The sequence below is a fragment of the Cuculus canorus genome, chromosome 16, assembly GCF_017976375.1.
Source record: "Cuculus canorus isolate bCucCan1 chromosome 16, bCucCan1.pri, whole genome shotgun sequence".
Taxonomy (NCBI): domain Eukaryota; kingdom Metazoa; phylum Chordata; class Aves; order Cuculiformes; family Cuculidae; genus Cuculus; species Cuculus canorus.
The window spans coordinates 15,428,664-15,455,358 of NC_071416.1; the positions used below are offsets into that span (position 1 = coordinate 15,428,664).

The 26,695-nt window shown below is 47.8% G+C and overlaps 1 protein-coding gene and 1 long non-coding RNA gene across 7 annotated transcripts in view; one reads left to right on the top strand and one right to left on the bottom strand.

Annotated features, from left to right (window-relative positions):
* Window positions 1–2,387: 2,387 nt before the first annotated feature.
* Window positions 2,388–11,500, bottom strand: LOC128853809 (uncharacterized). Its single transcript, XR_008452589.1, has 4 exons — window positions 11,381–11,500; window positions 9,981–10,172; window positions 9,229–9,537; window positions 2,388–2,554 (listed from the first exon to the last, which is right to left on the bottom strand). It is a non-coding gene; the product is annotated as an uncharacterized LOC128853809 (long non-coding RNA).
* Window positions 3,460–26,695, top strand: part of NFATC2 (nuclear factor of activated T cells 2) — a 94,500-nt gene continuing 71,264 nt past the window's right edge. For 2 of the 6 annotated variants that reach the window (XM_054081479.1, XM_054081477.1), the window contains exons 1-3: window positions 11,008–11,396; window positions 20,235–21,261; window positions 22,631–22,799. In XM_054081479.1, the coding sequence (XP_053937454.1) occupies window positions 11,258–11,396; window positions 20,235–21,261; window positions 22,631–22,799 (1,335 nt within the window). In that variant the 5' untranslated portion in view covers window positions 11,008–11,257. Of the gene's footprint in view, window positions 3,528–11,007; window positions 11,397–20,234; window positions 21,262–22,630; window positions 22,800–26,695 lie in introns of those variants that run through there. The other 4 variants (XM_054081478.1, XM_054081482.1, XM_054081476.1 and 1 more) reach the window with 4 other exon arrangements.

Sequence of the window (26,695 nt, forward strand, 5' to 3'; positions counted from 1 at the left end):
TCTCCATGAAGTCTATGATGATAAACTCCGGGCAGCTGCCCCAGTGGCCTGAGAGTACATCCTCAGGAAACCTTGATGTCTTATCTCCTGGAGAACGTGAGAAATTATTTTAAAAACAACATATTATTTCGGTTTTAATGCCAGTTTAACAGCTTGGAGCCAGACGGGGAGAGCTCGTTCTCCAGCGGGGAGTGCGGGACACTGCCTGGTGACTGAGGGTGGTTGCCCAGGGAAGGCAGGGACAGGGAGATCCTTGATCGGCCTCCTCGGCTGGGAGCCTGGCGCTGAGGACAGGCTGGGGTGATCACGGGGAGAACACCGAGTTCCAAACCTACCCCTTGAGCCAGAGAGCCGGGGCCAGATCAGGGAGATGCGCCCTTGCCCCTGTCCCTAAAAGCCGAGCATCCTCTTGGCATCTCCCAGAGGATACTGTGGGCAGAGGGGGAGGTGGGTGTGTTGTTGGGGGTTAGGGATGCGGTCCAGAATGTGCCCCTGAAAGGATGAGGAAGTATTCTCCTAAAGAGGGAATAAATAGCTAAAAATATTAGCTATTAATAGCTCCCTACCTCCAAAAATAAAATCCCTTAGTGATACCAAAATAAGAAAGCAAAGGAAAGTCGGAGGTATTTGGCCTTCCTTTGAAAAAAGGAAGCTAAAAATAACTATATATATATAAAAATTTCTCGTTTCTAGGGAAAGTCTCTGCCCCCGCATCCAGCCTGCACAGTTATATAAGACTGGAACGACATCCCCTTCTCCTCTGCGGCCGCTCACAACGCTCTGGGAGCCGGAGCCAGATGGAGAAAGGTTCCGTCAGGAAAGTTTAACTCAGCGGGGAAGCTGCAGCCAGTGGAGGACACGATTCTCTCGCTGAACTCTCCAAAAGCCTTGGAAATCTTACAGTTGTGTCATATGCTGGTTTGGGGAATGCTAGCAGTCCGGAGGCAGCAGCCAGCCCACTTTCTCTTCTTTTTTTTTTGCGCTTTGCACTGAGTTTAATTTGGGTAGCAGGATTCAGCATTTTTAAGTTGGAAAAAAACTTTGTGGAAGAAGATATTTTAGGAAAACCCTGTCATGTGAACTAGCGGGAGTCGATCAAACTGAGCTATTAAAAGAAAGACATTGTATTTTTAAACGGTCCAGACTAGGGAAGCCAACCTGTGTGCCATAACCGCGGAGCTGTGCCTGCTCCCCCGATTATAGCTCAGCGTGGGAGGAGGCGAAGCTTTCCGTGGGGATCGCCCATTCTCCGCTTGCTCTGGGATCCCCCTTGGCAGAGCGTGCTGCCCTCGGCCCCCCCCGTTGTGTGTCACCCCCAGGGTTGTGTGTCCCCCCTGCTCCCTCTGCCTGCCCTCAGCCCCCTCCAGCCCTGCTTTAGTCTTCTCCCTGGTCTAAAACCCCTTCTGCGTTCCCCTCCTCTGCATTTCCCAGTGCAATTATTACAAGCGATGCTGGGGTGACCGGTTAGTGCCACGGTGAGGATTTAGGGTGGCAGTGGGGAGAAATTAGTTAATTAGACTAATAATTAATCAACAGTTGTTTTTTCTCCAAGCAAAGCAGCATCCTCGGTTTCCCTTTCATGTTTTGAAACAGAAATCGAGTGGTTCCGACTTCACTTCACCTGATGCCAAGAGTGGGTCCTAGCATCACGCTAATTAGCTAATTAGGCATCACCTCTGCAAAGGGCCGGGGAGCTGCTGGGGGCCGTGGGGTTGGGACCATCCCAAGGGAGCAGCCTTGGGGGTGTCGCAGGATCTCGCTCCCGAACACTGAGGTTTCAAAGTCCCCCCTTGAGAGAGCCGCTAAAGGGTGAAGCGGTTCGGTCGAGCCTAAGCGCCCCAGGAGCCCCCGAGAGGCGAGGGGGATCCATCCCGAGGGGCATGGGGTTACGGGGACGGGGCTCCCCACCACACCTCGGGGTCCGGGGAGGGGGGGCGGTTGTATAACGAGCCGGCGGAGCTGGGGAAGGTATTTCCAGCTCGGCACGTCCAAAGATGACAAAGGCTAAGGAAAGTGAGGTGCGCTGAGTTTCCCTGGCCTGCCTGCAGTTGCTAGCCTGCAGGACAACAAATTCGAGAAGCAGAAAGTTTGATTGTGATACCTCCTTCGAGTCGATTTTGGGAGTCATCGAGTGAAAGATGGAAAGGCGGTGCGGGTGCCAGGCAGCCCCGCTGCCCCGCTGCTCCCCGCGCCCCCCGGGGGGCTCCGAGGGCTGCCGCGGCCCCCGGGCAGCGCCTGTGCCTGAGAACTCTCCATCTCCAATGGAAAAAATAGATCCAAGTCCAGTTGCACGGAGGTATCGAGCCCGGCACGATATCGAGAGGCAGATTAACACATTAATGAAAGCTACACCTTGTAAGGCAGCACACAGTTCATGACATCTTTGACTTTATTTTCCTGTTTTCTTTTGCTTTATTTTCCTGTTTATATATAGCACATGTAAACACACGGGGGTTGTCTTGGTTTCGAGGCTTCCTTGGCTATTTTATTCTCGCTAAGCTCCACGTGTATCAATGGAAATCCATGGGGTTGCTCCTCTCTCTTCTAAATGGGTCTAAAAATAGAAACAGAGAGGTCTGTGAAATGCCACCAAACAAATTAACTGATATTTTCTTTTTCTTTTAGTCTTCTGTATGAAGAATTGAGCCAGCGGTAATTAGAAGCCAAAACCCGTGCCAGTAACAAGATGGGTATTAATAGGGTGCTGGCGAATTTAAAAGACATGAATGTAAGCTGGGGACTCGGGTTTTCTGAATGATTTATTCAAAGGTAAAAGCAGCAGCAGTCCAAGCTTGTCTCTGCTGGGAAGAAGGAAAACTTCTGCACAGAAGCCCCGTTGCTTTGAAAGGCTTTGCAGTGCCTGCGAGTTTTGTTTAAAAAGCACACACTGGGATTTTTAACATCATCCATATTTCTTTCTTTCTCGCTCTCTAACTTTCTGCTCAACAATTAAGCGCTTGTGCTGCAGACTGAGAAAGCCGCAGAGCTGCCTTGGCCCAGAGCTGGGAGACGTCATGGATTCCTGAGTGTGAAGTTTGCAGGAAAGCCCTCAGTTTGGGAGATGGAGGCGATCCAGGGGTTTCCATGGCAGTGGGATAAACAGGAGGAAACAGTGAGGGAATCCCGTTATTTTACAGCATTCAAAGACTATAAACACTCGGAGCAGGGAAGGAAGTGGCCTTTCCCTCTCTAGTAACCCTCATCTCGGAGCAGAGAACTGACTTCACTTCAGGAACAAGCTCAGCCCAGTTCGGATCCCTCTTTGCACCTCCAAACACTGACGGAGGAGGCTAGCAAGAGGGGTTCCCTCTCTCTGGGCGGCACTGGTTGAACATGGTTTAAAGAAGATTTTTTTTCTTCTTTTTTTTTTTTTTTTAAATTTTTCTCTTTTTTTTTTTTTTTCCTTTTTTTTTTTTTTTTTGTTTCTTTTCTTTTCTTTTTTTTTTTTTTTTTTTAATTCCCGATGCAGAGAGAAGCTGCCTGCAGGCTGGTACATTACCACCACATCATGAGGTCTATGGATCAAGGTAGGGTCCCGCTCCTGCGTTGCGCGCCTATGCCGCGTGTGCGCCCCCCGCGCGTTTCCCTCCCCCGGGGTCTCTGTGGGTCACCCCGTGGGTCACTGCTGGGGGGCTTTATCCCGCCGGGTTCGCCCTCCCCGCGGGGTGGCAGCTCCTGGGCAGGCAGGAAGGGTTTCGTGGCGAGACGCTCCCTCGGGGAAGGGATCGGACTGCCTTTAGGTTCGATTTCAAGCGCTCCGCGAAGGCGATACGGCTCAGTCTGGAGAAAGTCCTTTAAACTTCAGCCAGAGGGACTCTCCTCTTCCAAGCCATCACCCCACGGGTGCCGCTGAGTAACCTCCCGGCCGTTTAACCCTTCCTCCGCCTGCCGTGCGGGGCTCGGGGCGGTGCGGGCGGCTTCCCCGGGCGCGGCGGAGCTCGGGGCAGCGCTAGGCTGGGGCTGGGCGGCCGCGCCGCCCCCGGGGGTGCCCGCGGCTCCCGTCGGGGTTAGAACCCCCCGCGGGGCGGGAGGCAGCCGTGCCGCGGGGCTGGGGGGCTCGGGGGGCGCGCTCCCCGCCCGCCGCTGCCGGTGGAGGCAAGAGTTAAGCGCGGCGAGAGGAGGAGTCTACCCCGCTGTCAGCGCTTCAGCCCGCGGGTCCGCTCCGACCCGAACCATCGCCTTCCTCCTCGGAGGGAGAGCTCCGCCGAGCCGGGGGGCGGCCGTCTAACAGGGGCATCCGCCGTCTCTTTCCGCTCGCCCCGGGCAGGGGGCTGCAGGCAGGGCAGCGTCTGTGCCATGCTGGCGAGGAGCCGCGGGCAGCGGCATCGCTCCGGGCGATGTTCGCGGGCAGGGAGGGGGTCTCCGGGCACAGCCGTGCCTGGAGCTCTCGAGCACGGCCACCGGCAGCGGGTGCAGGCGGAGGATGCTCCACGCGGGGCAATCCCTCTGCGCCCGCTGCCTGGCTCTTGTAAAGCACCCGTAACCACCGAGCCCAGCTGCTCCCCCCGCAGCCCCCCGGCCCAGACCTGCCCGTTGCCCGGGGGCTGCTCGGGAAGCGTAGGTGAGCTGCAATTTTTGCAGGGGCTACCGGCCCAGGGAGCAGCGTGGAGAGAGAGAGGGGGGGGGCAGGAGGCGGCGAAGGGAAGCACTTTTCCATCCGCGTTGGGTTCCCCCGCCCTCCGCCCGCTGACTCAGAGCCGCTCCGGGCGCTGCGCGGAGGGGGTGCGGGGAGAGGCGGGCGCCGCAGGGCTCCCTTCCACGGGCCCTTGGTAGCAGCTATTTGTTTTCTCTTGCCGTAGCGAGCGGCCCGAGCACCTGCCAAAAGACACTCATTAACACGTACACCCGCAAAGGGATCAGCCGAGAGCTCCGACTCTCGGAGAAGCCAATGGAAAGGCTCTGGGTGGCTTTATACCGCCTTAGGATCAGGCCATTGCCCTGCCTCGTGTATCCCCGGCTTTCTCCAGACAAAACACTCTCTCCTGAGTGCTTCAGCTGCTCTTAGTCACTCTCACAGAAGTTATTTTGCTGGAGAGAGAGCAGGAAAGGGAAAGACAGGAAATTACTTGCACTTCTCAGTGTTCCAGGGTCCTACTCTCACCTGCAGCAGAGTATCAAAGCACAAGGCAGGGCTCCCACGGCACCTACCACAGCTCCTTATATCGCTGCACACTGTTTTCCCCATGAGTAGATGTTTCCCAGAGCCCTGCAGTCACAGAGCAAAGTGAAAGGCACTGATTTTCTTTTTTCTTCCTCCCAGATCAAACGCTTGAGATCACAGTAGCCAGACAGCAGCACAGTCAGTTGCACAACACAGCCCAGAGATACTCCAAAAAGAATATGTTCCTGGTACCCAACATGTATTTCTCCCTTCTGCAAAAAGCTTGCTCCTGCCGATGGCATCGGAGCAGAAACTGGCACCGACTTGCCTTTGTGTCGCAAGTCTGCTCATAACCATTCCACACAGAAAGAGCTGCATGAAACTTATAGGGGTTAATGGCACTTTGGGGATCAGACTCTGTCTCTGAGAGGAATTCTGCACCCACAACAAAGTGCAAGAGTCTCATTAATGTAGGGTGTGTAAACGATGATGTGTTAACAATGTTGGGCCCTAGCCTCCTTTTATGATTAGAGCAGGCTCAGAATGGAGAATGAAGACAGCATAGCCTAACACCCTGCTAGCAGAGATGCTTTGGTAGCTTTGCTCCCCGAGCTATGCTTCTGCAAGCGTCAGCGAGACACTGGCATGGCAGACTGTTTCATCAGGGGATCGTGAGTCACTGTTATCTTCTTGCCCCATATCTGCTCCTGTTCTGTCACTCCAGGTAGCCGCTTTCTATCTGTCAGCCAGTGCTGCAGGACACAGTTACACCAGTTAACAGTTGGCAAATGATTTCAGAGTCTTTCCTACGGGACAGGAATCACATTCACAGATGGGACACTGACATAATTGGAGCACTCTTTTATAACATTCCAATAGATATTCTAACTCAAATGTTTCATCATTCATTTTTCAAAAACAGCCAAGGATAATAATATCCTAGAACTTCTTTTCCACTACTGGCTTAATCTATTTTTTTAAACTATGATATGCGCATTCCTTTGGTTTGCACAGCAGACTTTAGAACTTAATGGGAACATGGAGATATGAGCAATTTTTCCATTGTCCTTTCTTGCCAAACCACTTTAAGCCTGAAATTGGGGGGTAATATCTCTAACTCAACCTGACCCCAAAATTGAATAGTAGCATGTGTGTATGTGTGCCCCTCGAAGGACGTGCCAGAATATTTCTCCCTCCTCTGCCATCTCTCTCTCTCTTTTATTTTCTAATAGCATTCCCCACACTCCAGACCAAGCAACTACTCACTCACAGTCTGAGCTCATTTTAAAGACCTTGGATTAAGTCCATGTGCAAGTTTTAGTTGCCTGTTAAATTTCTAATGCCTGCCACATACACCATTAGAACACTTAGATTTTTAAGACTGCATCAGCTCAGATTTTCTCTGGGTTTTAGCTGCTAAATAGGGGTGCAGCATTTTTAATCCACTTTTCTCTACCTCTTTTTCTTTTAAAGAGTTTAATATGTGTGTATTCCGGTATTACAGATCCAGTGTAAATTACATGTCATGTGGGTCACATAATAATTAGCACAGTCACCATATTTCTGAGAAGATAATCTAAAACTTTCCTCAGCTCAGACCATCACCTGATCACTTGCATTAATGAAGTTATTGGTACAGGGAATACAACGGGATGGCATAAGTAGAAATTGAAAATAGTAAATGATAAATTATATCTCCAGTAAATTTAAACATAGAGAAATATGTTAAGCACTTCTAAAATCATAGTTTGTATTACATTAGAAACTACTCTTCCTTAGCTTTTGGATTCCTCATCCCCTAGTACCTAGGTATTTCAGTATTCACATATTTTTAAAGTTTATTAAAGCAAAGCCCTGCCAAAGGCAAGCACTGATCCAGCTATTTGGAAAAGGACTGCTTCCATTCTCCAGTTCCCTGAAATGGCAGCACAATGTATTTCCAGTTATGCTCTCTGTAGAGGCTGTTGCAAGTATACGTGGCTGCAATTTTTGTTAATGCTGCCAAGGACAGATTTTGCTTAAGTTCTTGAAACACCTTTTTGGCTCATGAAAGCAGCTTTACAGAAAAAAAAAAAGAAAAAAGGAGTTAATGCTGACTGCTAGATCTCTAATGCGGATGCTGTGAGCCCAAGCGGAGTTGTCACCAGTGGCTGGGGTTGTGGCTGTGTTGGCCTTTCGACAATGGCAAAAGGAGAAATAAATGGAGGATCCTTGTAGAAAGAAAGTGGTTTTGACATGAAAAAGACTGAGATTTAGGGGAACAATCTAGTATTTCTGGTCTTTGGACTTTGTATTCCAGCCTTTCACTCCAGCTCTAATGGAAAATAAGCATTGGGAAGTGTTTGCCACATTGTTTGGGTTTTTCCTTTTATTTGCAGTGACTGGATGCTTTTTTCCTGACTGTATGTATTGAGCTGATGAGTCCACAGACTATTTAAGTCTAGTAGTTTCTCTGCCTTTTCTTCATCACTAATTGTTAATGACAGACTGTGGGCAGTATTTGTCAGTTATGTAGGTATAACAGCTAAAACTTAAACATTTGGTGATGTTTTATTCTTCTTATTGGCTCAAGAGCATGTTTTGGATCTGAACTAAACTATGGTCAGCCTTTGCAGGTATCAAAAAACTACAGCTGTCACTTGAACTGATTTCTGCAGGAAATAGGAGTTGAATCCTATAAGCTGAGCTAATTTGTACATTTCTCTAACACTTTTGTCATTGCTGCCTTGTCACTCTAATTCCTCGCCAGTGTCAGAATTTATGATTACATGCATTAGCAGTGAAACTATTTTGAATTCCACAGTCATCTTGGAAAGCTAAAGGTACATTTTCCATTTGTAAGTATCACTAATTGTAGGAGTAGTTAAGAATAAGTTTGAAACTTCACATGTTTAATGGATTGCAGGCGAGCTAGGAAATAAAGGATAAAGGATGAGATAAAGATTTAGTAGAAGTTGGGGTCACTTCCCCATGGTCCTCTGCCAGTCACCCGTGTCTTACTTACAAAGGCCAATGTTATTGTTCACGTCTTTTCTTTTTGTGGCTAATACAAATGATACTATCTGATCATGCCCTATGTGTTGTTAGCTACAAGGATGACAGCTCTCTTTACTGCTAAGCCAAGATCAGCAAGTATATTTGTTTTTTCTAATGAATTTTAAATAGAAGGGCCAATGATAAAATGCTAGTGCTCCAGCAAACAGTAAGCATCATTTTAGAACAGATATATAAATAAGCCAATTTCATATGTGTTTCTTCACATTTAAACAATTTGGAATGAATCAAGCCCTCAGTCAGAGCAGCACATGTTCCCCAAGGGCCAGCAGTCTCTATTCCCCATGCACGTTCCTGCGGGTAAAAGCTCAACTCCATCTGCAGCTTTCTGGGGTGGCCGCGTTTCTGAACACTGGTAGCCAAGACCACTAATCACCGGCTGCTCTGGCTTCCTCGTCTGTGCCCAGCTGAGCAGAGCTCCGTCTCTGGCTGAACCAGACACTAGGAAACTACAGAGAGCAAGCGCCTCGTGTAGTATTAAGAATCACTGCAGCAGATGAGGTAGACTTTAACTGTGGTCTCCAGCTCAACCACAGAGTCAGCGCTGGATCCTTTTCAAAACAGGCTCAGTGGTCCCTGCTCTGAGTAAGGAGCCGCATCGCGGCAGGCAGCAGCAGCCTCTTGCACAAGAAGAGATAGACACAGCCCTTGACCTTTTCATGCCGCTTACACACGTGTGTGCATACGCACACAGGGCTGTGTGCTGACCCCGTGGAAACCCAGCAAAGAACCATTCCTGGTTGTTTTGGCAGTGCGTGCAGGAGAAAGTTCAAATAGCTTAGTCCAAGGAAGCTATTGTGTTACTATGTATATTATGCGTTAACGAGAAAAAATATTGTTCTTCTAGTCTCTGCTGAGTTAAAGTAAGGCTTTGACTGCAGTGAAATCACTCATTAATCTAGTGGCTGTGAATACAGAATAATGGCTTTCCCCCCTCCATTTAAATTGTGCTCCAGCGGGAGCTATTATAGAGTGAATACACCAGTAGGGTTCCCAGTATTTCCAGCTACCCATCTCCTTCAATAAATACCTCAGTAAAAAACAGGGCACAACCCCTCTGCACGATCACCTACCCTTTCTGCAGCTGTGTTTTCTCTGTCTCTTGGCACCTTCCAGTGACAAATCAATGCCATAGAGGCCTAATTCCAGTCTGTTCCCACCTGCCTTCAAGCAGCCACAAAAGCAGTGTTTGCAGTTCCCGGCAATCTCCCACCCAACAGCGCTGTGCAGTGTTTCTGCTCACCAATAGGTGCCTCCAACACCTCCCAGTAGCTGCTACTGGGTGACCGGCTGGCACGCAGCTCGCTGCTGGGGTTCTTCAGAAGCTCAATGCAGGAACTCCTTTCAAAGCACAGGAAAAGTCTGAGTTCTTGCACTCTGCCCTGGTAAAGGATGAAGCAGAAGGGTGTGATGAGAAGGTGATTAGTGATTAGTCGTTACTTGGCTGGCCACATTAATGATAAAGGTGACAGGGTATAAGCCTAAGGTGGAGGTCCTGCTTCATGTGTGCTATGAAACAGACTTTCTGTGACCTTAGTGAGGTAACTTGGGGTCAGATTTGTAACATAGTTAATACTGTTGTGCTAACAGGCTTAGCAAATAAAAACAAGTTGAAGTAAACACCAAAACACTTTTTTTTAATGATCTTGGTCCCTCTGCCTTTGCCTCCCTTCCCTGTCTACAGACTAAGAGCATTTTTCAGACTCACAGACCCGGTGACAGCCATCCGTACACTAATAAAGGGGACCATACAAACAGGTAAGCGAGGGAACAGAGTATTCTAACCACAGATGCTCTAAACACACACATTTAGGATCACAGTTACCCGTGAGTGAAGTCATTGCTGGTTGCAGCAGCCACTGGAGGGACGGAAGGCTGTTGGGTGGCAGTGACCAGCATTCCGTGAAAGGCCGGGGGAAGATCTCGATGAATAGAGTCAATGTGGCAAAGGTGGCTGAGGGCACCTGGGGGAGTTGGCAGCACTGGCGGTGTGGTCAGCAGGGAACGTGGCAAGAGCCTGTTTTGTGAAACACTGCTTGTGAGGAAGGCAGGAGGAGAACAGAGGCCTTGTGCATGATGGACTTGATGTTTCTAAAGGTGCTCCAGCTGAGAAAGGTTGGCCTGTGACTGCAGAATGAGATGCAGCCAGAAACATGCCCGCTGCTGCCTTAGCAGCCACCTGCGGTGAGGGAGGCAGGAGCACGTGGCGCAGGACACATGAAGCCTGGAGAAGGCAAGGGCAGCACTTGGGCTGCCTGGAGCTGCTGGAGACCCTGGAAACCTCAAGAGAAAGAGGCCTGACTGCTGGGAGAAGGAAGCTGTGTGTAAGACAGCAAGCTATGCTCAACCTAGGGTAATAGGGCAGAGACTGCTCACCGAACGGGGGCTGAATGGGCTTTCTGGAGGCTCCCATCCTTGTGCAAGGTCATTTCATAGAATCATAGAATAGTTTGGGTTGGAAGGGACCTTAAAGATCATCCAGTTCCAACCCTCCTGCCACGGGCAGGGACACCTCCCACTGGTGCCAAAACCCCATCCAACCTGGCCTTGAACCCCTCCAGTGATGGGACAGCCACAGCTTCCCTGGGAAACCTGTGCCAGTGCCCCACCCCTCTCATAGTGAAGAAATTCCTCCTTACGTCTAGTCTCAATCTGCCCCTCTCCAGTTTACACCCATTGCCCCCCGCCCTATCACCACACGCCTCTGTCAACAGCCCCCACAGCCCCGCTTTCCCCCCGGCCGCCTCCCCGCCCTCCCCGCGGGCAGCAGCCCCGCTCGGGGCCGGTGCGGCCCGGGCTCCTCCTCCCGGGGGCGGCCCCGGCGGCAGGTGGCTGCTCGGAGCAGGAAGCTGCCCGCGCCGGTCGCTCGGAGCCCCTCGGGTGGCGCCGCCGGGGCTCGCCGCCCGCACCCCGCGCCGTCGGGGGCAGCCGCGCCCGCCCCAGCGACCCTCGGGACAGCTTTCTGCTCGTTTCCTCCGCTTTTCCCGCTATTTACTCCCTCCCTCAACTCTTCCCCACTTGCACCTGGAAGGATCCCGCCGGGTTTCGCGGCGGTTATCGCGCTCGGGGCTCCGTTCGGCAGCCCCCGCCCGCCCCGCCGCGATGAGCGCCGCCGCCCAGGCTGCGGAGCCCGACCCGCAGGAGGGGGGGCCCGGGCCCGGCGCGGCCCGCGAGGGCAGCCCGCAGGAGGAGTTTGACTTCTCCATCCTCTTCGACTACGACTACCTGAAGCCGATCGAAGGTTGGTGAGGAGCCGGTGCCGCGCCCCGACGGGGCGGCGGGGCTGCCTCTGGCCGAGCGGTTCGGGCTGCTCGGAGCGCAGCGACCCCCGCGGCTCTGCCAGGCTCCTGCCCGGCCCCCGCGGCCGAGCACCGTGTGCCCGCTGTGCCCGCTGTGCCCGCCCGGCCCCCGCGGCGCCCGGGCCGTGTGCTTGGTGGGACGGGCTGCTCGCTGTGGCCCGGGAGGTGAGGGGTCGGTCCCCGTCTGGTGATGGAGTTACCGGAGAGGCCGTGGGACCGTCCTGTTCTTGGCAAAGTTGTGCCCCGGGTGCGGGTGCGCCGCGGGGAGAGAAGAGCGCAGCTGGGTTGGGCGCCTCGTGACCGTCATCGCGGCAGAGGCCGTTCTGGGAACCCAAAAAGGCATCTCGAGCATCGAGTTTAGGAGCCCCAAGGAGTTTGTGACCTGTGAAGGGTCTCGTCATCCTGCTTGGATGCCAAGGAGCTGGTGAGATCCAGTTTGGATCCAAACACCAGGGAGCTGGTGAGATCCAGTTTGGATCCAAATGCCAAGGAGCTGGTGAGATCCAGTTTGGATCCAAATGCCAAGGAGCTGGTGAGATCCAGTTTGGGTCCAAACGCCAAGGAGCTGGGGAGATCCAGTTTGGATCCAAATGCCAAGGAGCTGGGGAGATCCAGTTTGGATCCAAACGCCAAGGAGCTGGTGAGATCCAGTTTGGATCCAAGCCCCAGGGAGCTAGTGAGATCCAGTTTGGATCCAAGCCCCAGGGAGCTGGGGAGATCCAGTTTGGATCCAAGCCCCAGGGAGCTGGGGAGATCCAGTTTGGGTCCAAACGCCAAGGAGCTGGGGAGATCCAGTTTGGATCCAAACGCCAAGGAGCTGGTGAGATCCAGTTTGGATCCAAACACCAGGGAGCTGGGGAGATCCAGTTTGGATCCAAGCCCCAGGGAGCTGGGGAGATCCAGTTTGGATCCAAGCCCCAGGGAGCTGGGGAGATCCAGTTTGGATCCAAGCCCCAGGGAGCTGGGGAGATCCAGTTTGGATCCAAACTCCAAGGAGCTGGTGAGGTCCAGTTTGGATCCAAACGCCAGGGAGCTGGGGAGATCCAGTTTGGATCCAAATGCCAAGGACCTGGGGAGATCCATTTTGGGTCCAAACTCCAAGGAGCTGGGGAGATCCATTTTGGGTCCAAGCACTGAGGAGCTGGGGAGATGTAATTTGCAGTTTGGGTCCAAACACCGAGGAACTGATGAGATCCAGTTTGGGTCCAAACACCATAAGCTTAAGTTAAGATAACAATAAAAAGGAAATCTTTGCAGACTGTTTTCTGAGTTTACACAAGTTTATGATGCTAAAAGCACTGTGAAAGTGTTCCCTGACTTTCTAAATTAGAAATGCATCCAATGATGATACTAAAATGCGATATTTCCGATCCCATAAAAAAATGGATTTGTGTAAACCAGACAAAGCCAAAAGAGACAGGACCCAGAGAAAAGAACTGCTGGGATATTGTTTCTAAGATACATTCATTTTGACTCTGCACAGTTGAGAGGTGGCATTTCTCTGGGGCATTTGAAGGAAGAGAAGCTGTGTTCCTAGGGGACAGTGCAGGAAGAGACCTGTTAGGCCCGAATTGTGGTATCATTAGTGAAATGGAGAGTTGTTACTGAGATTTATTCTTGGTATACTTGTTGAAATATACAGATAAGCACCAGCATCAAAACTGTGTGAGGATGCTTAATGTCACCAAATGTACAAAGCTGATTTTTCTTACAAGGCTTAATGTAGATCAGACTGTGCTAAAATATATCTGTGTTGGGAAGAGGTTAGTGATTTTAAAGAAAATACATTAAAACTCAGCAAAAGCTTCAGATACTGAGCCTTCCCCCCGCCACGTGTTTATAGTAGAGAGTACTGCTGTGAAGCCTTAAGTGGGAAGTTCCACAGAATATAATAGTACGTAGGTGGGGGTAGAAAGTTTAGTCTTCAAACCGCATACATGCAGAGCAGTGTATGCTTGTAGTAGAAGTAACTTCCTTCTTGAGCCTGCTTTCTCCACATTTGAATGACTGGAAACCATAATTAGTAGTAATTTTATTTGTTCCAAAGATGGAAATCATTAGCATAAACAAAAAAAGATCACAACTGTATATACTAGCATTGTAATCTGGAGAACATTCTCCCTTGCTTTGAAAAGGCACCAGCTAGAGCCTGTAAGCAATCCAGTGTACATCTGTGACCTTTAATGTTCAAAAGATTAAAGCATGTTTACAGGAGAACAGAAAATGTTCAAATTTTGAGAAAGGGCTTTATGCACATGCCGGTGGTAAATGATGCTCGTTGTGCGATTCTGGCCTCGTCTGAACTGCAGTTGAGAAAACAAGTCCTTTTCAGTGGAGGATTCAAAAAGGAACCAAAACCATAGGAGTGTCTGTGGATCCCAGCACTTCAATCTGGTTCCTGCATTCAAAGCCCATTTGAAAGAGGCTCTGGTTTCCGCAGAGTCTGGCCTGTTCCACCCACCGCTTACAACAAGCCCTATAATAACAAATCTCTATGAACATGCTAAAAGTGATTTTTTTTTTTAAGGGAAAAAATGTACATTTCGGGGCTCTAGAAATGGATTGAGATGAAAGTTTGTCTGATAAACAATTTTTAAAAAGGTTGGGATTTGACAGTGTTCTCCTAAGCCTCTGTTTTTAGAGTAGGATCTATATCACAACTTGTTGCCATGGAAATGCCAGAAATACCCTTACTGAAAGCAGCTGGCACTCAGTGGTGCTTATGTGTGCCTGAGACAACAGGAACATGGCTTGCTATAAAAGCAACAGGGGAAAAAAGGGTAAATAAAAATCCTACAGTCAATATTATTAATATTAGATATTCCTCTTTAAGCCAACCATTTCCAAAAGCAGGAGTGCTGTACAAAGTGCCCTTTTCCATGTGCCTTTTACTTTCACCCTTACTTGCCAGACTTTAATTAGTTGTCTTCTGCTCAGCATTGGTAAATGAGAAGCAGCTGCCTTCAGGGGAGATGTGCCCAGGTGAACAGGCTTTGGGAGGTTAGGGCAAAGCACATACCCTGCACTGTAAGGTTGGAATTGTGAGTTCACTTGGACATTGAAGATGTTTTCTGTCTCTTTTAAAAAAATCTGTTAGATGCGTTCCCTTGAGAGATACATGTGGAGCTATTGCTGGGTGGTATCCCAAGTTCTACTTTATTTCAGACTTGAAAGGTGCTGAATATCCTTGTTTCTCAGTGGAGGAGACTGATGGGAAGTCAATGAGCATTTGAACTAGCTCTCCTAACCGGGCTCCCAGATGAGTGGGTTCTGATAACTACTTTGGGTATTATTCCATAATACCTGTTGTTGGTCACGATGAGAGACAAAATACTGAAAAGCCGGACAATAGCTCTCCTTCAGCAGCTCGGTTCATGTGTTTTTGTTCTGTGTTTGTTGTGCAATTATCCACTGATAAGTAAAGCTGCCACATAATCTTTAATATTTGAGGTTTACTTTTCTGAGGATTGATCCTTTGAGGGGTGTTTTGAAACTTAAGGTCCAAACAAAATCCACCTTTAAATAAGATCTCAGACAAAATCCTTCTCTGAGACAACAGGTGAGAACGGGTATTGAAGGCAATAGTTTCTTATAGGTTCAAGCCATTGCTGTAGCTGGGCAGACTCTTGCATTGCATCTGGTGATATGAATCTACAAGGTCTATGCATATATAATGTAGAGAGGGGAAGCAGGGAGCATCAGTTAATATTAATATTCCTCTAAATGCTTGTTTGCATGTAGACAGGCTCCCAGGGACACTGCCATGCCTTGTAGGTGTCAAGCCCTGTATAATTTGCCTTGTTCCTTTTTTTTCTCTCCAGTACAAAGCTACTGAAACATAAAAAAATAAAATAAATAGATGCTTGCGGCTTGGTCCTGAGGACTGGCTCAGTAACACAGGAGGCAGTGTTCAGCAGCAGCTCTGAAGTGAAGAAACAAATATGCACATGTAACAGCGAATACCAGATTTCACTCAGGAAACGAACTTTCACTTTGAGCTTCCAAGCAGCCAGTGTAAATAACAGATGACCTGGCTTTTGGAAAATACAAAAAAGCTCTGGACTGGCCCCTTCAAATTATAATAAGAAAATTAATAAAAAAAAAAATTGAACTCACTTATGCAAATAAGGAACTCCATTTAAATCCTAGGAGCTGCACTGCAGCAAACAGATGTGAGGTCAAAACCAAACTTCTCCCCCTGCCCTCCCTTGGCTCCTTTGTCCCACACATGACTATCTTTAGCTTTTCCTAGATGATGATTTGTATAAACCCATTGTGGAATGCAGTTGCTGGGGTGATCTGTTATTCCCTGATTTCATGCTAATTGGCAAGGTCACATTTGACTGGCTGAATGGCTTTGAAGTTACTGCCTTGTTTAAAAACCAGCGGAGGGTGGCCCCTGCAAAGTCAAGTACACACACGCTGGTGTGCATCCTGTCTGGTTTGGGAAATCCCTGAAGCCCAGCAGAGCCCACTGTGGATTTTCCTTTCTGCCTTTCAGAGGTGTGTGAAAAGTTTTGGTTTTTTTTAAAAGAAATCAAGGGTTAAGTCCTTTGAAACTTAAATCCCTTGATCTTTTTCACCTGTGTTTTAACTCTCCTTACTAATGGGTTCTAATGGCAGTGCTGAAGGGACCCACCTGGAGAGGCTGCCCGGCTGCCAGGTGCTTGGTGTGTCTGTAGGAGCTGGTTTGCTGTTTGCTCGCGTTACGGTAGCACAGAAGAGCCCTACTTTCATCCCCTGTTGTGAGAAGAGGAGAGATGTTCCTGTGAACGAGTAACTGGGTAAAGACTATGGAAAAAAGGGGGAGATAAGAGCTAGCATCTTGAAGGCAGTTTGGGTGGGATCCTAGGGGGCTTAGGGGTGGAACTTCCCTAGTCATGAGGCTTGGGTGACCCAGGGAAGTAGGCTGTTTGCTGACAGTGAAGCTGACTGAGAGCATGGGGATGTGCCAGTGTTGTCTGGGTGTGAAGCTCACTTTCTTTTAACTCTCTTTCAAACAAGAAGGATCTTCTGGTACTGAATCAGAGGATGATTCAGTAGTGAAACCTCACGCTGTGAAATACTCAAGTGAAGGGACATGGGAAGCGCTGTAGTTACCCATGCAGGGGATGTCAGGGAAGCTGTGCTGAAGCTGCTGTGATGCTCTGCCTGGCATCCATCAGAAAAGCAATGGAGAGGACAGTCCTTTACAGGAGTATTTAGATCTGTGTTCTGGGATGCAAAATGCAGGAATGAATGAACCCTTGAAGGTGGCACAGCCCTGGGTGCAAAGCTGTACCTCTGGGGCATCTTCACAAAAGTTTCAGAGCTGCTTCAGTTCATGAGAAACACCTTTTCTAGTCTGATCTGTCACGTAATTATTCTCTTGTGAGGGGGTGCAGTGGCCTTTCGTGTCCCTGGGGAGCCCAGCTAATGGGTGGCTGGGCTGCTCCCTGCTATCTCAGGGTGGCAAAGGACCAGTGGTGGGAAGTTTTCTGTCCTCAGCCTCTGCCACCCTAACCAAACTGCCTGGAGCCATTCCCTTGCCCTGGGCTGCTCTGTCTTCCCGCCGGTACCTGCAAATGCAGGGAGAAAGCACCCGGGCTGCTGGGGAGCAACCTCTCCCTGTCACCCCCACCCCGCCAAAGGCAGGAGCTTGACGTTTGTTTACAAAACCAAACTCCTGTGGTTCTTGCCTGGGGAAGCTGGGATGTTGGCTCTGTTCTGCCCCCTTCCTTGAGAGGATTCCAAACCCCAGCCTTCCTTAGCCAAGTTGGCCAGGAGCCAGTCCCCTCCTCCTGAGGCAAAAAGCAGAATTTCTCCTGATTTTGATGGGAGAGCCATTTATTTCCAGAGAGCAGCATTTACTGCTTCACCCAACTGCCTCTTTTCCTTCCCCCGGTGAGGTCAGAGCCTTGAGTTGGAGCATCACTGGCATTTCCATGGCGACAGACCGTGACATCGCAGGCGTGGGCAATCGCATGTGGGACAGTGATTTCATTGTACCTCCGAAGTTATGCAGGGCTGGGCCTCAGTTGGGAGATCTCCCCAAGCCACGGGTCCCGATGAAGCTGTGCTCATGACTCAGGGCCGGCAGCCTCTCCCCTGCCCTAGACGCTGCATCAGCCTCTGGGCATCTCTGCCCAGCGTGCTTCCCCAGGCACTCTTTGAGTGAGGCGAGGCTTTCTCATCTGCAGTCTTGCCCACATTCCTGTGCCGCTGCCTGCTTTATTGACAATCTGCCATGTAGGGGGTAGAAACTAAGGATTTTTTGCTCTACAGAAGGCTGTGGGTGTTGTCTGCTTGGCAAGGGACGCCTGCCTCGCTCGCTGCCTGTGAGTGCTGGGTGAGCAATCTCGGTGTGCGCGGCCCATAAAGCGCTGCAGAGGAGCCCTCTGCGAGAGTGCTGTGTGAAGGCAAGGGCATGTTGCAGCTTGTTGTTGTGCGTAAACGTTGTTATTAATATCCGAAACATGGATTCTCTTTGGAGAGTGAATGCCAAGGATGAAAGCGCTCATTTAAACATCGTATTTCAGGGGAAAAGCAAAGAAAATTTGTTTTATAAAGCCCAATTTTTAATAGGCAGAAAGTGTGAGTGATGGTGGGTGTTTGTTATTCAGAAGGCTTTAAAAGTGACACATGCGTATACAAATATGTTTGCTCTTCCTATACCCCTTAACACAAATCTATACACATTAGCTTTGCAGCCTAACATGTATTGTGAGGAGTTTTAGTTCTTTACCTGATGTTTGTGTATTGGGCACAGATAACGTGGTTTAATGTGTATGGTGGGGCGGCTTTTACTGTAGATGTGTTGAATGAGGAACTGAAAGGGTTGCCTGTTCCTTAATGTGAAGCTGTTGAGCCTGGAGAGCTTTTATGTAGTTGCTGGTCACTGTACGAATCCTGCCTTGAGTCCTGGCATCAAACCTTGCTCTTCTTGGTGCTGCTTTTTTTGCTCCCTTGAATCAATTTAAATGAGAGTGATTATTCTGAAAGCAGTGGGAGTGATATTTTGTGTGGCTGCAGAGGGGTGTGTTTCTTTGCTGAGTTTGAAGGAGTGATGAATTTTATTCAAAGAGAATCGTAGCATCAATATCTAAGCTTAATGTGTCAGAATTTGAGTGACGTGAATGACTTGCTAATCCTGTGACTGCCAAAGCTTGATCTCCAGGATCAATGATGCTAAAAGTATGTTTGGCTCAATATTCAGTTACTCCTTGCTCTTTTCCCCATCCCCCAAAGTGCTGGAATTAAAAGCCAGAGGGAACCTTAAGACATCTGCAAGCTGTCTCCCAGTTGTCTCCCATCCCGTCACGTAGATATTCTGTGTGTTGGTTTGTTTGGTTGGCTGTCGGGGTTTCCCGCTAAACACAAATGCTCTGCAGTCCCTGGTACATTTTTTCTTTTTGTGGAGTTTTCTCCAGGTTGTCCAAAACGTTGAGCTCAAAACATAGTAGTCAAAAATCAGTGGAGGATGTTGCTTTCGCACTAAGAAGCCATTAAAACTGAAAGTGAACTGAAGCCCTCTGAAATTAAATCACAATATCTGTAAAAGTTTCGCTACGAACTTTGCCTGTGACACATACTCATCCATGCCCAAGGATGAGCAGATAGTGTGAATTAATCTGAAACCATGAAGCTGGTTCATATATTTCCTGCTGGATACATTGAAATCTTAAAAAAAACCAGATAAAAATCCTAGTAGTATTTTGCATGCTTTTGTGTAATGACAAAGTTATTCAGCTCCCAGGTGCTGATCTACATTTGAGGTCTGTCCTGAGAATACCTGGCGTGACTCTGCTCTGATGGATGCTGCTGGCATTAAGCACCTGATGGGGTGCTGGGATGAGGTCAGAACTGGGCTCAGCAATGCTGGTGGGAATTCTGTATTGCCTAGAAGCATCCCGATACTCTGCAACCTGGGGACAGTTTGCAAGCCCAAGAATCTCTGAAAATCGAGGAATTTTTGTACTAGGCGAGAGGATTGCACTGAGTTCTTAGCTGTAATACTGTACTTTATAATCCCTCTCTGCCCAAAACCTTCCTTGAGCTGAAATTGGAAAGCGATTGCCTATAACCATGGGGCTGGATCCTTTCTGTGTGTCTCCTTCTTTTCTAACAAGTATTTGTGAATGTGTTTTCTGATCATCTGGTGCTTTCTCATGTGAAACTTGTTGACGTGATATGGAGCCAAACAAATCACCACACAGAACTGACTTTATTTTAATGTAAGAGCCTGAACTCAGCCTGAACTCCTTTTCTGGCTGGACTTTGCTATGTAAAGAAAGGGTTTTTTCTCCCTTCAGCAAAAGCTGCTCCTCAATCTTTTGGTTTTACGTAGAGCTATTTGGATGTGGTTTTGTGACGTAATGGTCTCAGTCAGCTCCTAGTTGACAAAAGCTGGCCAAAGTCACAACACCTCTGTTGGCTCTAAGGGGTATATTTGGCGCAAAAGAGGAGGAAGGCCAGCATTTAAATGGGCAGAGAGGCTGATGTGGCGCTAACCCTTCCAGGCGAGCCCTCTAGCTCAGGGGTCAGGTAGCGGGAGCCGGGCCAGGCGGTGTGGACGTGTTTGCAGTGCTTCTGTCCATGCTGCATCTGCTCTGAGCACTTGAGCTTCCCTGGCTGTTAATCCAGTACTTTTCACAAGTGTTAATTGCAGTTAAAAAGAAATAAACAAATATTTACCTAATATCAGATCACAATCAGTTTATAAATATGCATTTTTTTAAATCCATGATTGCTCAGCTTCTGTAATAATATTTATAGTCTTAAAGAGACCCTTCTTTTTCCAGAAGAACCGACTCCACATAAAACCAACAGCCCACCCTCTGGAGTTACATACGCTCATGATGTCTTGGACTGTGGCCTCAAGCCATGCCCCCTGCCTTTTTCTAGCCTTTCTGCAGATCCCATGGGCAGATATGGACAGCCAGATAGCATAGGGACAACACCTACACACCCTATCAACAATGCAGGGGCCTCTGCTCCGAGCCCTAGGATTGAAATTACTCCATATCATGAACTGATTCATTCAGGGGGTCCCTTCCGCAGCAGAGACACAGATGTTCTTTTGGTAGAACATCAGTCAAACTCGGCTACCGCTAGCCCAAGGGTTACCCTGCCTGTCCCTGGCTTTGAGGGCTACAGAGAACCACTGTGTTTGAGCCCAGCTAGTAGCGGCTCCTCTGCAAGTTTCATTTCAGAGACAAATGTATCTCCTTGCACATCACCATGTGTTTCACCAAATAATGGTCCTAGTGATGACCTTTGTCCACAGTTTCAAAACATCCATACTCATTATTCTCCTAGAACCTCTCCAATAATGTCACCACGAACAAGCATCACGGAGGAAACCTGCTTGGGACGACATTCACCATCACCCTGTCCCAACTCAAGGTCTTCATCACCAGGTGCAAAACGGAGGTACTCTTGCACTGAGCTCTACAGTACTCAGCTGCCTTCCACTTCTCCACGACAGTCAAGGACCCCCTCTCCACAATCCTCTCCTCGCATCCCCTTGAGAGAAGACAACTCTTCAGTTACTTACACGCAGCTGCCCAGCACTCCTCTTTCCATGGATGCTATGAACAGCCTTCCTACGGATCCTTCCTGTGGTGTTCCCACGAAAATTTGGAAAACCAGCCCTGATCCTTCATCAATGCCTTCCCACAAAAACAGCATTCCATGTCACGTCTTTCAGACTGTTGACTTCCATGGGCCCTGTGAGCAGGATGAAAGGAGAAACTCAGCCCCAGAATCAATTTTGTTGGTACCTCCGTCTTGGACAAAGCAATTGATGCCTGCAATACCAATCTGCAGGTATGTAGTGCTTCTTGTGGTCATGTGTATTCTCATGGCGTGATGTGCTTTATCATAGATGATCCCTAGGGAGTGTTTCCTCGGGCAGATCTGGCTGCAAACTGGACCCAAGTGCTCAGGGGTAGGGCTGGATAATGGAAGCCCAACCCATTATGATTCCAAGAGATGAAAAAACTCTATATTTGGAAGAAACATCATCAAAGTGATTCATCAATAGCACAGCATACAGCAAATTCAGTTTTCCAAATTATTGGTCTAAAAAGCAGATTGCAAACAGCCTTTGACAAAGGCTAAACATTCTTGATCCACCCTGCAGTTTTGAGAAAAAATGGTTTGGTTGCTTTCCTGAATTCAGGGAATGTCTCACTTACTAATTTCCATCAAGGATGAAAATGCTTGAAGCATTTCCAGATTCAAAATAGAGTACGCTGCTCCAAGTCAGACTGAGCATTCAGTCAACTCCAAGTGCCTTATTGTTAATTTGTTAATTGTTGTTCAGCACAAATCGCAGCCATTCGCACTGTCCTTATCAACTCCCTCCATTGTCTGGCGCTGGCGACATGCAGGTCTGGACCCTGGCGGTGCACATCTGCCAGGATGGAGGTTGCCAAATGTGTGACTCCAGTTGCAGTCACCATTGGCACTCTGTCAGTTCTGCCATCCTGCTCAGCAGCAAGGTTATCTCCTGCTGCTCCTGACCTGCTAAACACAGATTGTGATGGAGAGAACGTGGGCTGTGACTTTTCTTGGCTTGTTAGATTGGTCCTGCAGCAGTTTGTACACTAACAACATAAGGGTTGTTTAAAATTTAATGGAAGCTTTAGTTTTATGTTTCAGTGTATTAATTTAATATTATAAACCTTTGTGTATTTTAGTAACAGGAAAACTAGCATCGGGTAAGACTATTCAGCATTTTATATGTATGCATTTTAATATTTATGGAAATCATGAAGATTATTAATTCACACAACTGGTAAGTAATGGTAAATAGACTTAATATTTAACTTTATATGTTTTGTGATCAAAGTTTAAGATGCACAGCAAAAGCTAAATAAAAGAGGGGGATCTTTGAAAAATATGTAACTACTACAGATATTTCTATTTAGGAAATAGAAATGTTTAAGAAATAGAAATATTCTGTTCTCTTCTGCAAGGAGATGGACCCACAGAAATTACTGTGTTCATCCTGCAGTTCAGCAGAGTTTATAATCAAACAGGAGTAGGACAGCATATTCATTGAAATTAATAACAAACCCTTAAACATTTCAGCTAGAGCAGCCTCAGTCGGGCACTTGGAGGAAGAGCGGATCAGGGCTTTGAGAAATAAAGTTTTAAAGGGTTTCAGCTGGTGTGGTCTCTCTCTGCCCAGTTTGCCCGTCCAGTCGCTCCCACCCCTCGAGTGGCCGCTCTCCAGCCAGTCTGGTTCCTACGAGCTGCGGATCGAGGTGCAGCCGAAGCCCCACCACCGGGCACACTACGAGACAGAGGGAAGCCGAGGGGCCGTCAAGGCACCGACCGGAGGCCACCCTGTCGTCCAGGTAAGGAACTGGAGAACAACTCCAGGAGAAAAGGTGGGGAGTGAGTTCATTTCTGAACATCTTGACTCTAAAAGAGGAGGACCAAGTGAACCTGGGTGTGCTTGTAGATGTGCGTAAAGTGTTTGAAATTCAGCTGTGATGAAGTCCTAGATGTGTGGAAAGTTGGTCTTTTGAAAGATTAGAAACTCAGGCAAGAAATCTGGCACCTTTTCTGGGCTATATGTTAAACTGCCCGTGACCCAACTTTGTCATAAGATTCCCAGCTGTCCTGAAGTCCAGCTGAGCCCATTTTATCTTGACAACAGACTCTTCTGTGTAAACTAGGGCTTTTTGTGAGGTTGTAAAAACGCGAAGACCGAGCCTGGCTTTCAAACTCAGTGTAGCTTAGTGACCTACCAACCTCGGATTTAAAATAACTAGTGTGTTGTGTTAGATCTGCACTACCGTGTCCTCCTGCCTGCGGTGAAGGAAGGTTTGAGAGCTGTACTTCCCCAGGTTCCCACAGAGCAAGTCCATGCGGCAGAGTTGCTACCTGTCTTTCTGGCTGTATCTAACCTGGGCTCTTCTCTGGTCTGTACAGCCAAACTGTACACAGCTCCTACGCGTTCACTTGAGATTTAAAGAAAAGCAACCTTCATTAACCTCGGTGACTGGAGTTTTCCCAGAGTTAACAACTGCCTTTTGTTAGAAATTTTTTCCATGCATTTGCTTTTTCCTTAGCAATTTTACACTTTTTTTTTTTATATCTGTCCTCTGGTTACATGGTAGAACTTCTAATTTTAAACCCATTTAAATTTAGGTCAGAGAATCTCACCCATGTGTAATTCAAGCTCTCAGTACATCCATTTCAGTCGAGTGCCTGGTTTATATGTAACTTGCTGACGCCGTGTCTCACATTGCATGTGGTTCTGCTTGTCATCTGTAGTGACGCTGCCTTTTCGTCCTGGATGTACACCACCAAGAGGAAACCTGTACTATAATACCTGTGTGATAAGGAGACAGCAAGCGAGATAATTATGTAGCAGTAGGGACGATTTCAAGAAAAAGTTGGGATTCTATAGAGCTGTAAATACAGAAGACGTTTGTCAACTTTTTAATGCTATAGAAAAGAAGTGAATGGGTTTAGGCACGAGCTTCCTTGTGATTTGAGCTAGTGTTACTATAGAAACAAAATTTTCTCTCTTTATATTGCCCTAAAAAATTCAGTTCTGGTCCTAACTATACTTGTGAGGAGGGAATTCACCTGGCTGAAACCAGTGAACCAAATCGAGGCCAACAGTGATGGAGGTAGCAAAATTTGTCCCTTTGCTGACCTGAGGGGTGCATGAGCCTAACCCTTATTCTGTTGTAGAGGGCAAAGGGCTTTTCCCCCCCCTCTTTCAAAGGGCAGTGTAAGATAATGGCTGAGTAGCCACGCTGTAGCCATGCAGGGCCATATTGGTCTTTTCATTCATTTCCTCCTAATTTCAACCAGTGCCATTCAGGAAGGAAAGCCAAGGTTTTGGTCATGGTTGCAAGGTGTCCGTGTGATGTAGCTGGTGATGATGTATGGCAACTGTACAGGTCAGCCACAGCTCCAGGTTTCACTAAGCGAAGTCGGGGTGCGTCCTACAGATGTTCCAGTTGTGCTCAGGACTCGCTATGGCAAGTGTGAACCAGGAAAATATTTTAAGCATGTGATCAATTCCACCAATTTCACTGGGTTGATTTGTGTTTAACTTCAAACATATGTTAGATATTGCCCTGCAGGCTCACCCCCTTTTAAAATCAAGCCATAGATTGTTAAATCAATGAATTCTTTTACTTCAGTTAAGCTGAACTTTCATGGATATTTGAGTAAGGTGCAGGATAATAATACATAGTAATCACATTTGACATACTTTAATATATGCAATCTTTTTAGTTTATGAATCTGACAGACGCATAGCCTGCTGTGGTGTGTTTGAAGCTACTTGGATGTATGAACTATATGGCCAATCAGCACTTTGTCATTTCTCAGTCTGCTCTCAAACACAGTATCATTTACCTTCCCGAGGTATTCCTATCAACTGGATGTTTACTGCAATGAAGAAATTACTCATGACATGAGGAAATATAAGTGCTTTGTTTCCTTCCTGTAATCGATATCGATTGAAGAAGGATTTATAGTTTCAGTTGGAGACAGGAACTGATATTCCTAGTTTTATCATAATTTGCCATCAGGCTTAAGGATCTTAAACTATAAATTCAAAGATCCATGTTAGTTTCTCGAGCAGATGTGCCTTTGCTGTGCCTGCATATGCGGAAAATATGGACAGTTTCTGTATCAGGGCTATTGTAAACCTGGAAGTATTCATTGGATTTGTGCTCACTTTAACAAGGTTCGTATGGGTGCAGAGCAGTGATATAGTTGCGCCTGTATGGTTTATGACATCTGAAACTCAGGAGGGCTAGTAAAATCCAAAGCTTTCATGTCATAAGTTATTTGGCTTCAAAAAAAGGTTTTTTTTCTTCTTTCCCCTCAGTGAATTTTAACTTTTGTGGTGGTGTCAGATGCAAACAGTACAGAAAAAGAGAAAAGGAAGCAGGAGATACGTTTAAAAGGCGGATGATGTGTTGAGGAAAGTTTGCAGGAGTTAAAGGCAACTGGTTGTAAGGAAATGAACTTAAATTAGTTTTCACCAAGTGCTATCTGTGTTTGGCCCCTGAGCAGGAATGGCAGTGCTGAGCCAGGGGTGACAGGGCTGGAGACCCACAGCGCTTTTCAAATGACTGACGTGAACACACCACACGTGGGATTTTTCTGCAACGTTGGAACCTATGCATAGCAAATTTTTTTGAATCCAGTACTGTCCCTAAAACACTTGGACTTAAATACTGAGAAGCCGAGCTAGCCCAGAGTGTGAGCCGCCCACCAAAGTGATGGGATCCATACTGAGGCTGAATGTCTCATTCATGTCCCATGCATTTTACAACCAGTTTGAATAGAGTGCTCTTCCACTATTTTGATTACATTTTCTAAAATATAACGTAGTTTTGATTTATTTTCTGAATTTTCTTACTTCCCATTAAATTAACCCTCCATGTGACTAATTACCCAGCTGAACCTTCTGGAGGAAGAGATATTGGCTAGTTTTGTATCGTGCTGTCGGCCTGTAATATTTATTTTTTGAAAACTGCATTTTGCCTGCAGGTTTCTCCTTTTGAGTGCTCTGAAGCTGCAGACCAGCAGATCTCATATCCTCCAGGCCTTATCTTGTGGTTTATCTTTCTGATGCTGCTTCCTCTTCTTCACGTGTCTAGCCCTGAGAGTTTGTGCACAAGACTCTGCAACCAGTTATGCACCCCAAGCATGACAGGAGAAGAGTCTTGTTAATCAAAACCTCTGTCTAGATGAGCCACACCAAAAAGGGCATTTACTTTGTTTGCCTGGTGGAGGAAGAAAGAAGCTGTGCATCTCATAATTTTCATGCCTACTAACTTCAGACACCATCTAGAGTTACATAGAAAAGTGTAGGCTCTGGGTTTAGATGTTCTGAGTTATTTTTGGGAGAAAACTGCAGCTTGCTGTTAACTATAGGGAAACTCAGGCTTCTGGTTTTGAGATATAGGTTGAACACTGGTGTGAATATCCCCTAGATGTTAAGTCACTGAAAACAGCTATGAAATCCTGTGTAGCAAGGACAAAACTTAAATTTGCATGCATACTGAATCATAGAATAGTTTGGGTTGGAAGGGACCTTAAAAATCGTACAATTCCAACCCCCTGCCATGGGCAGGGACATCCCCCTGGCTCAGGCTGCCCAAGGCTCATCCAACCTGGCCTTGAACACCTCCAGGAATGGGGCAGCCACAGCTTCCCTGGTCAACCTGTGCCAGTGTGTCACCACTCTCATGGGGAAGAAATCCTTCCTAAT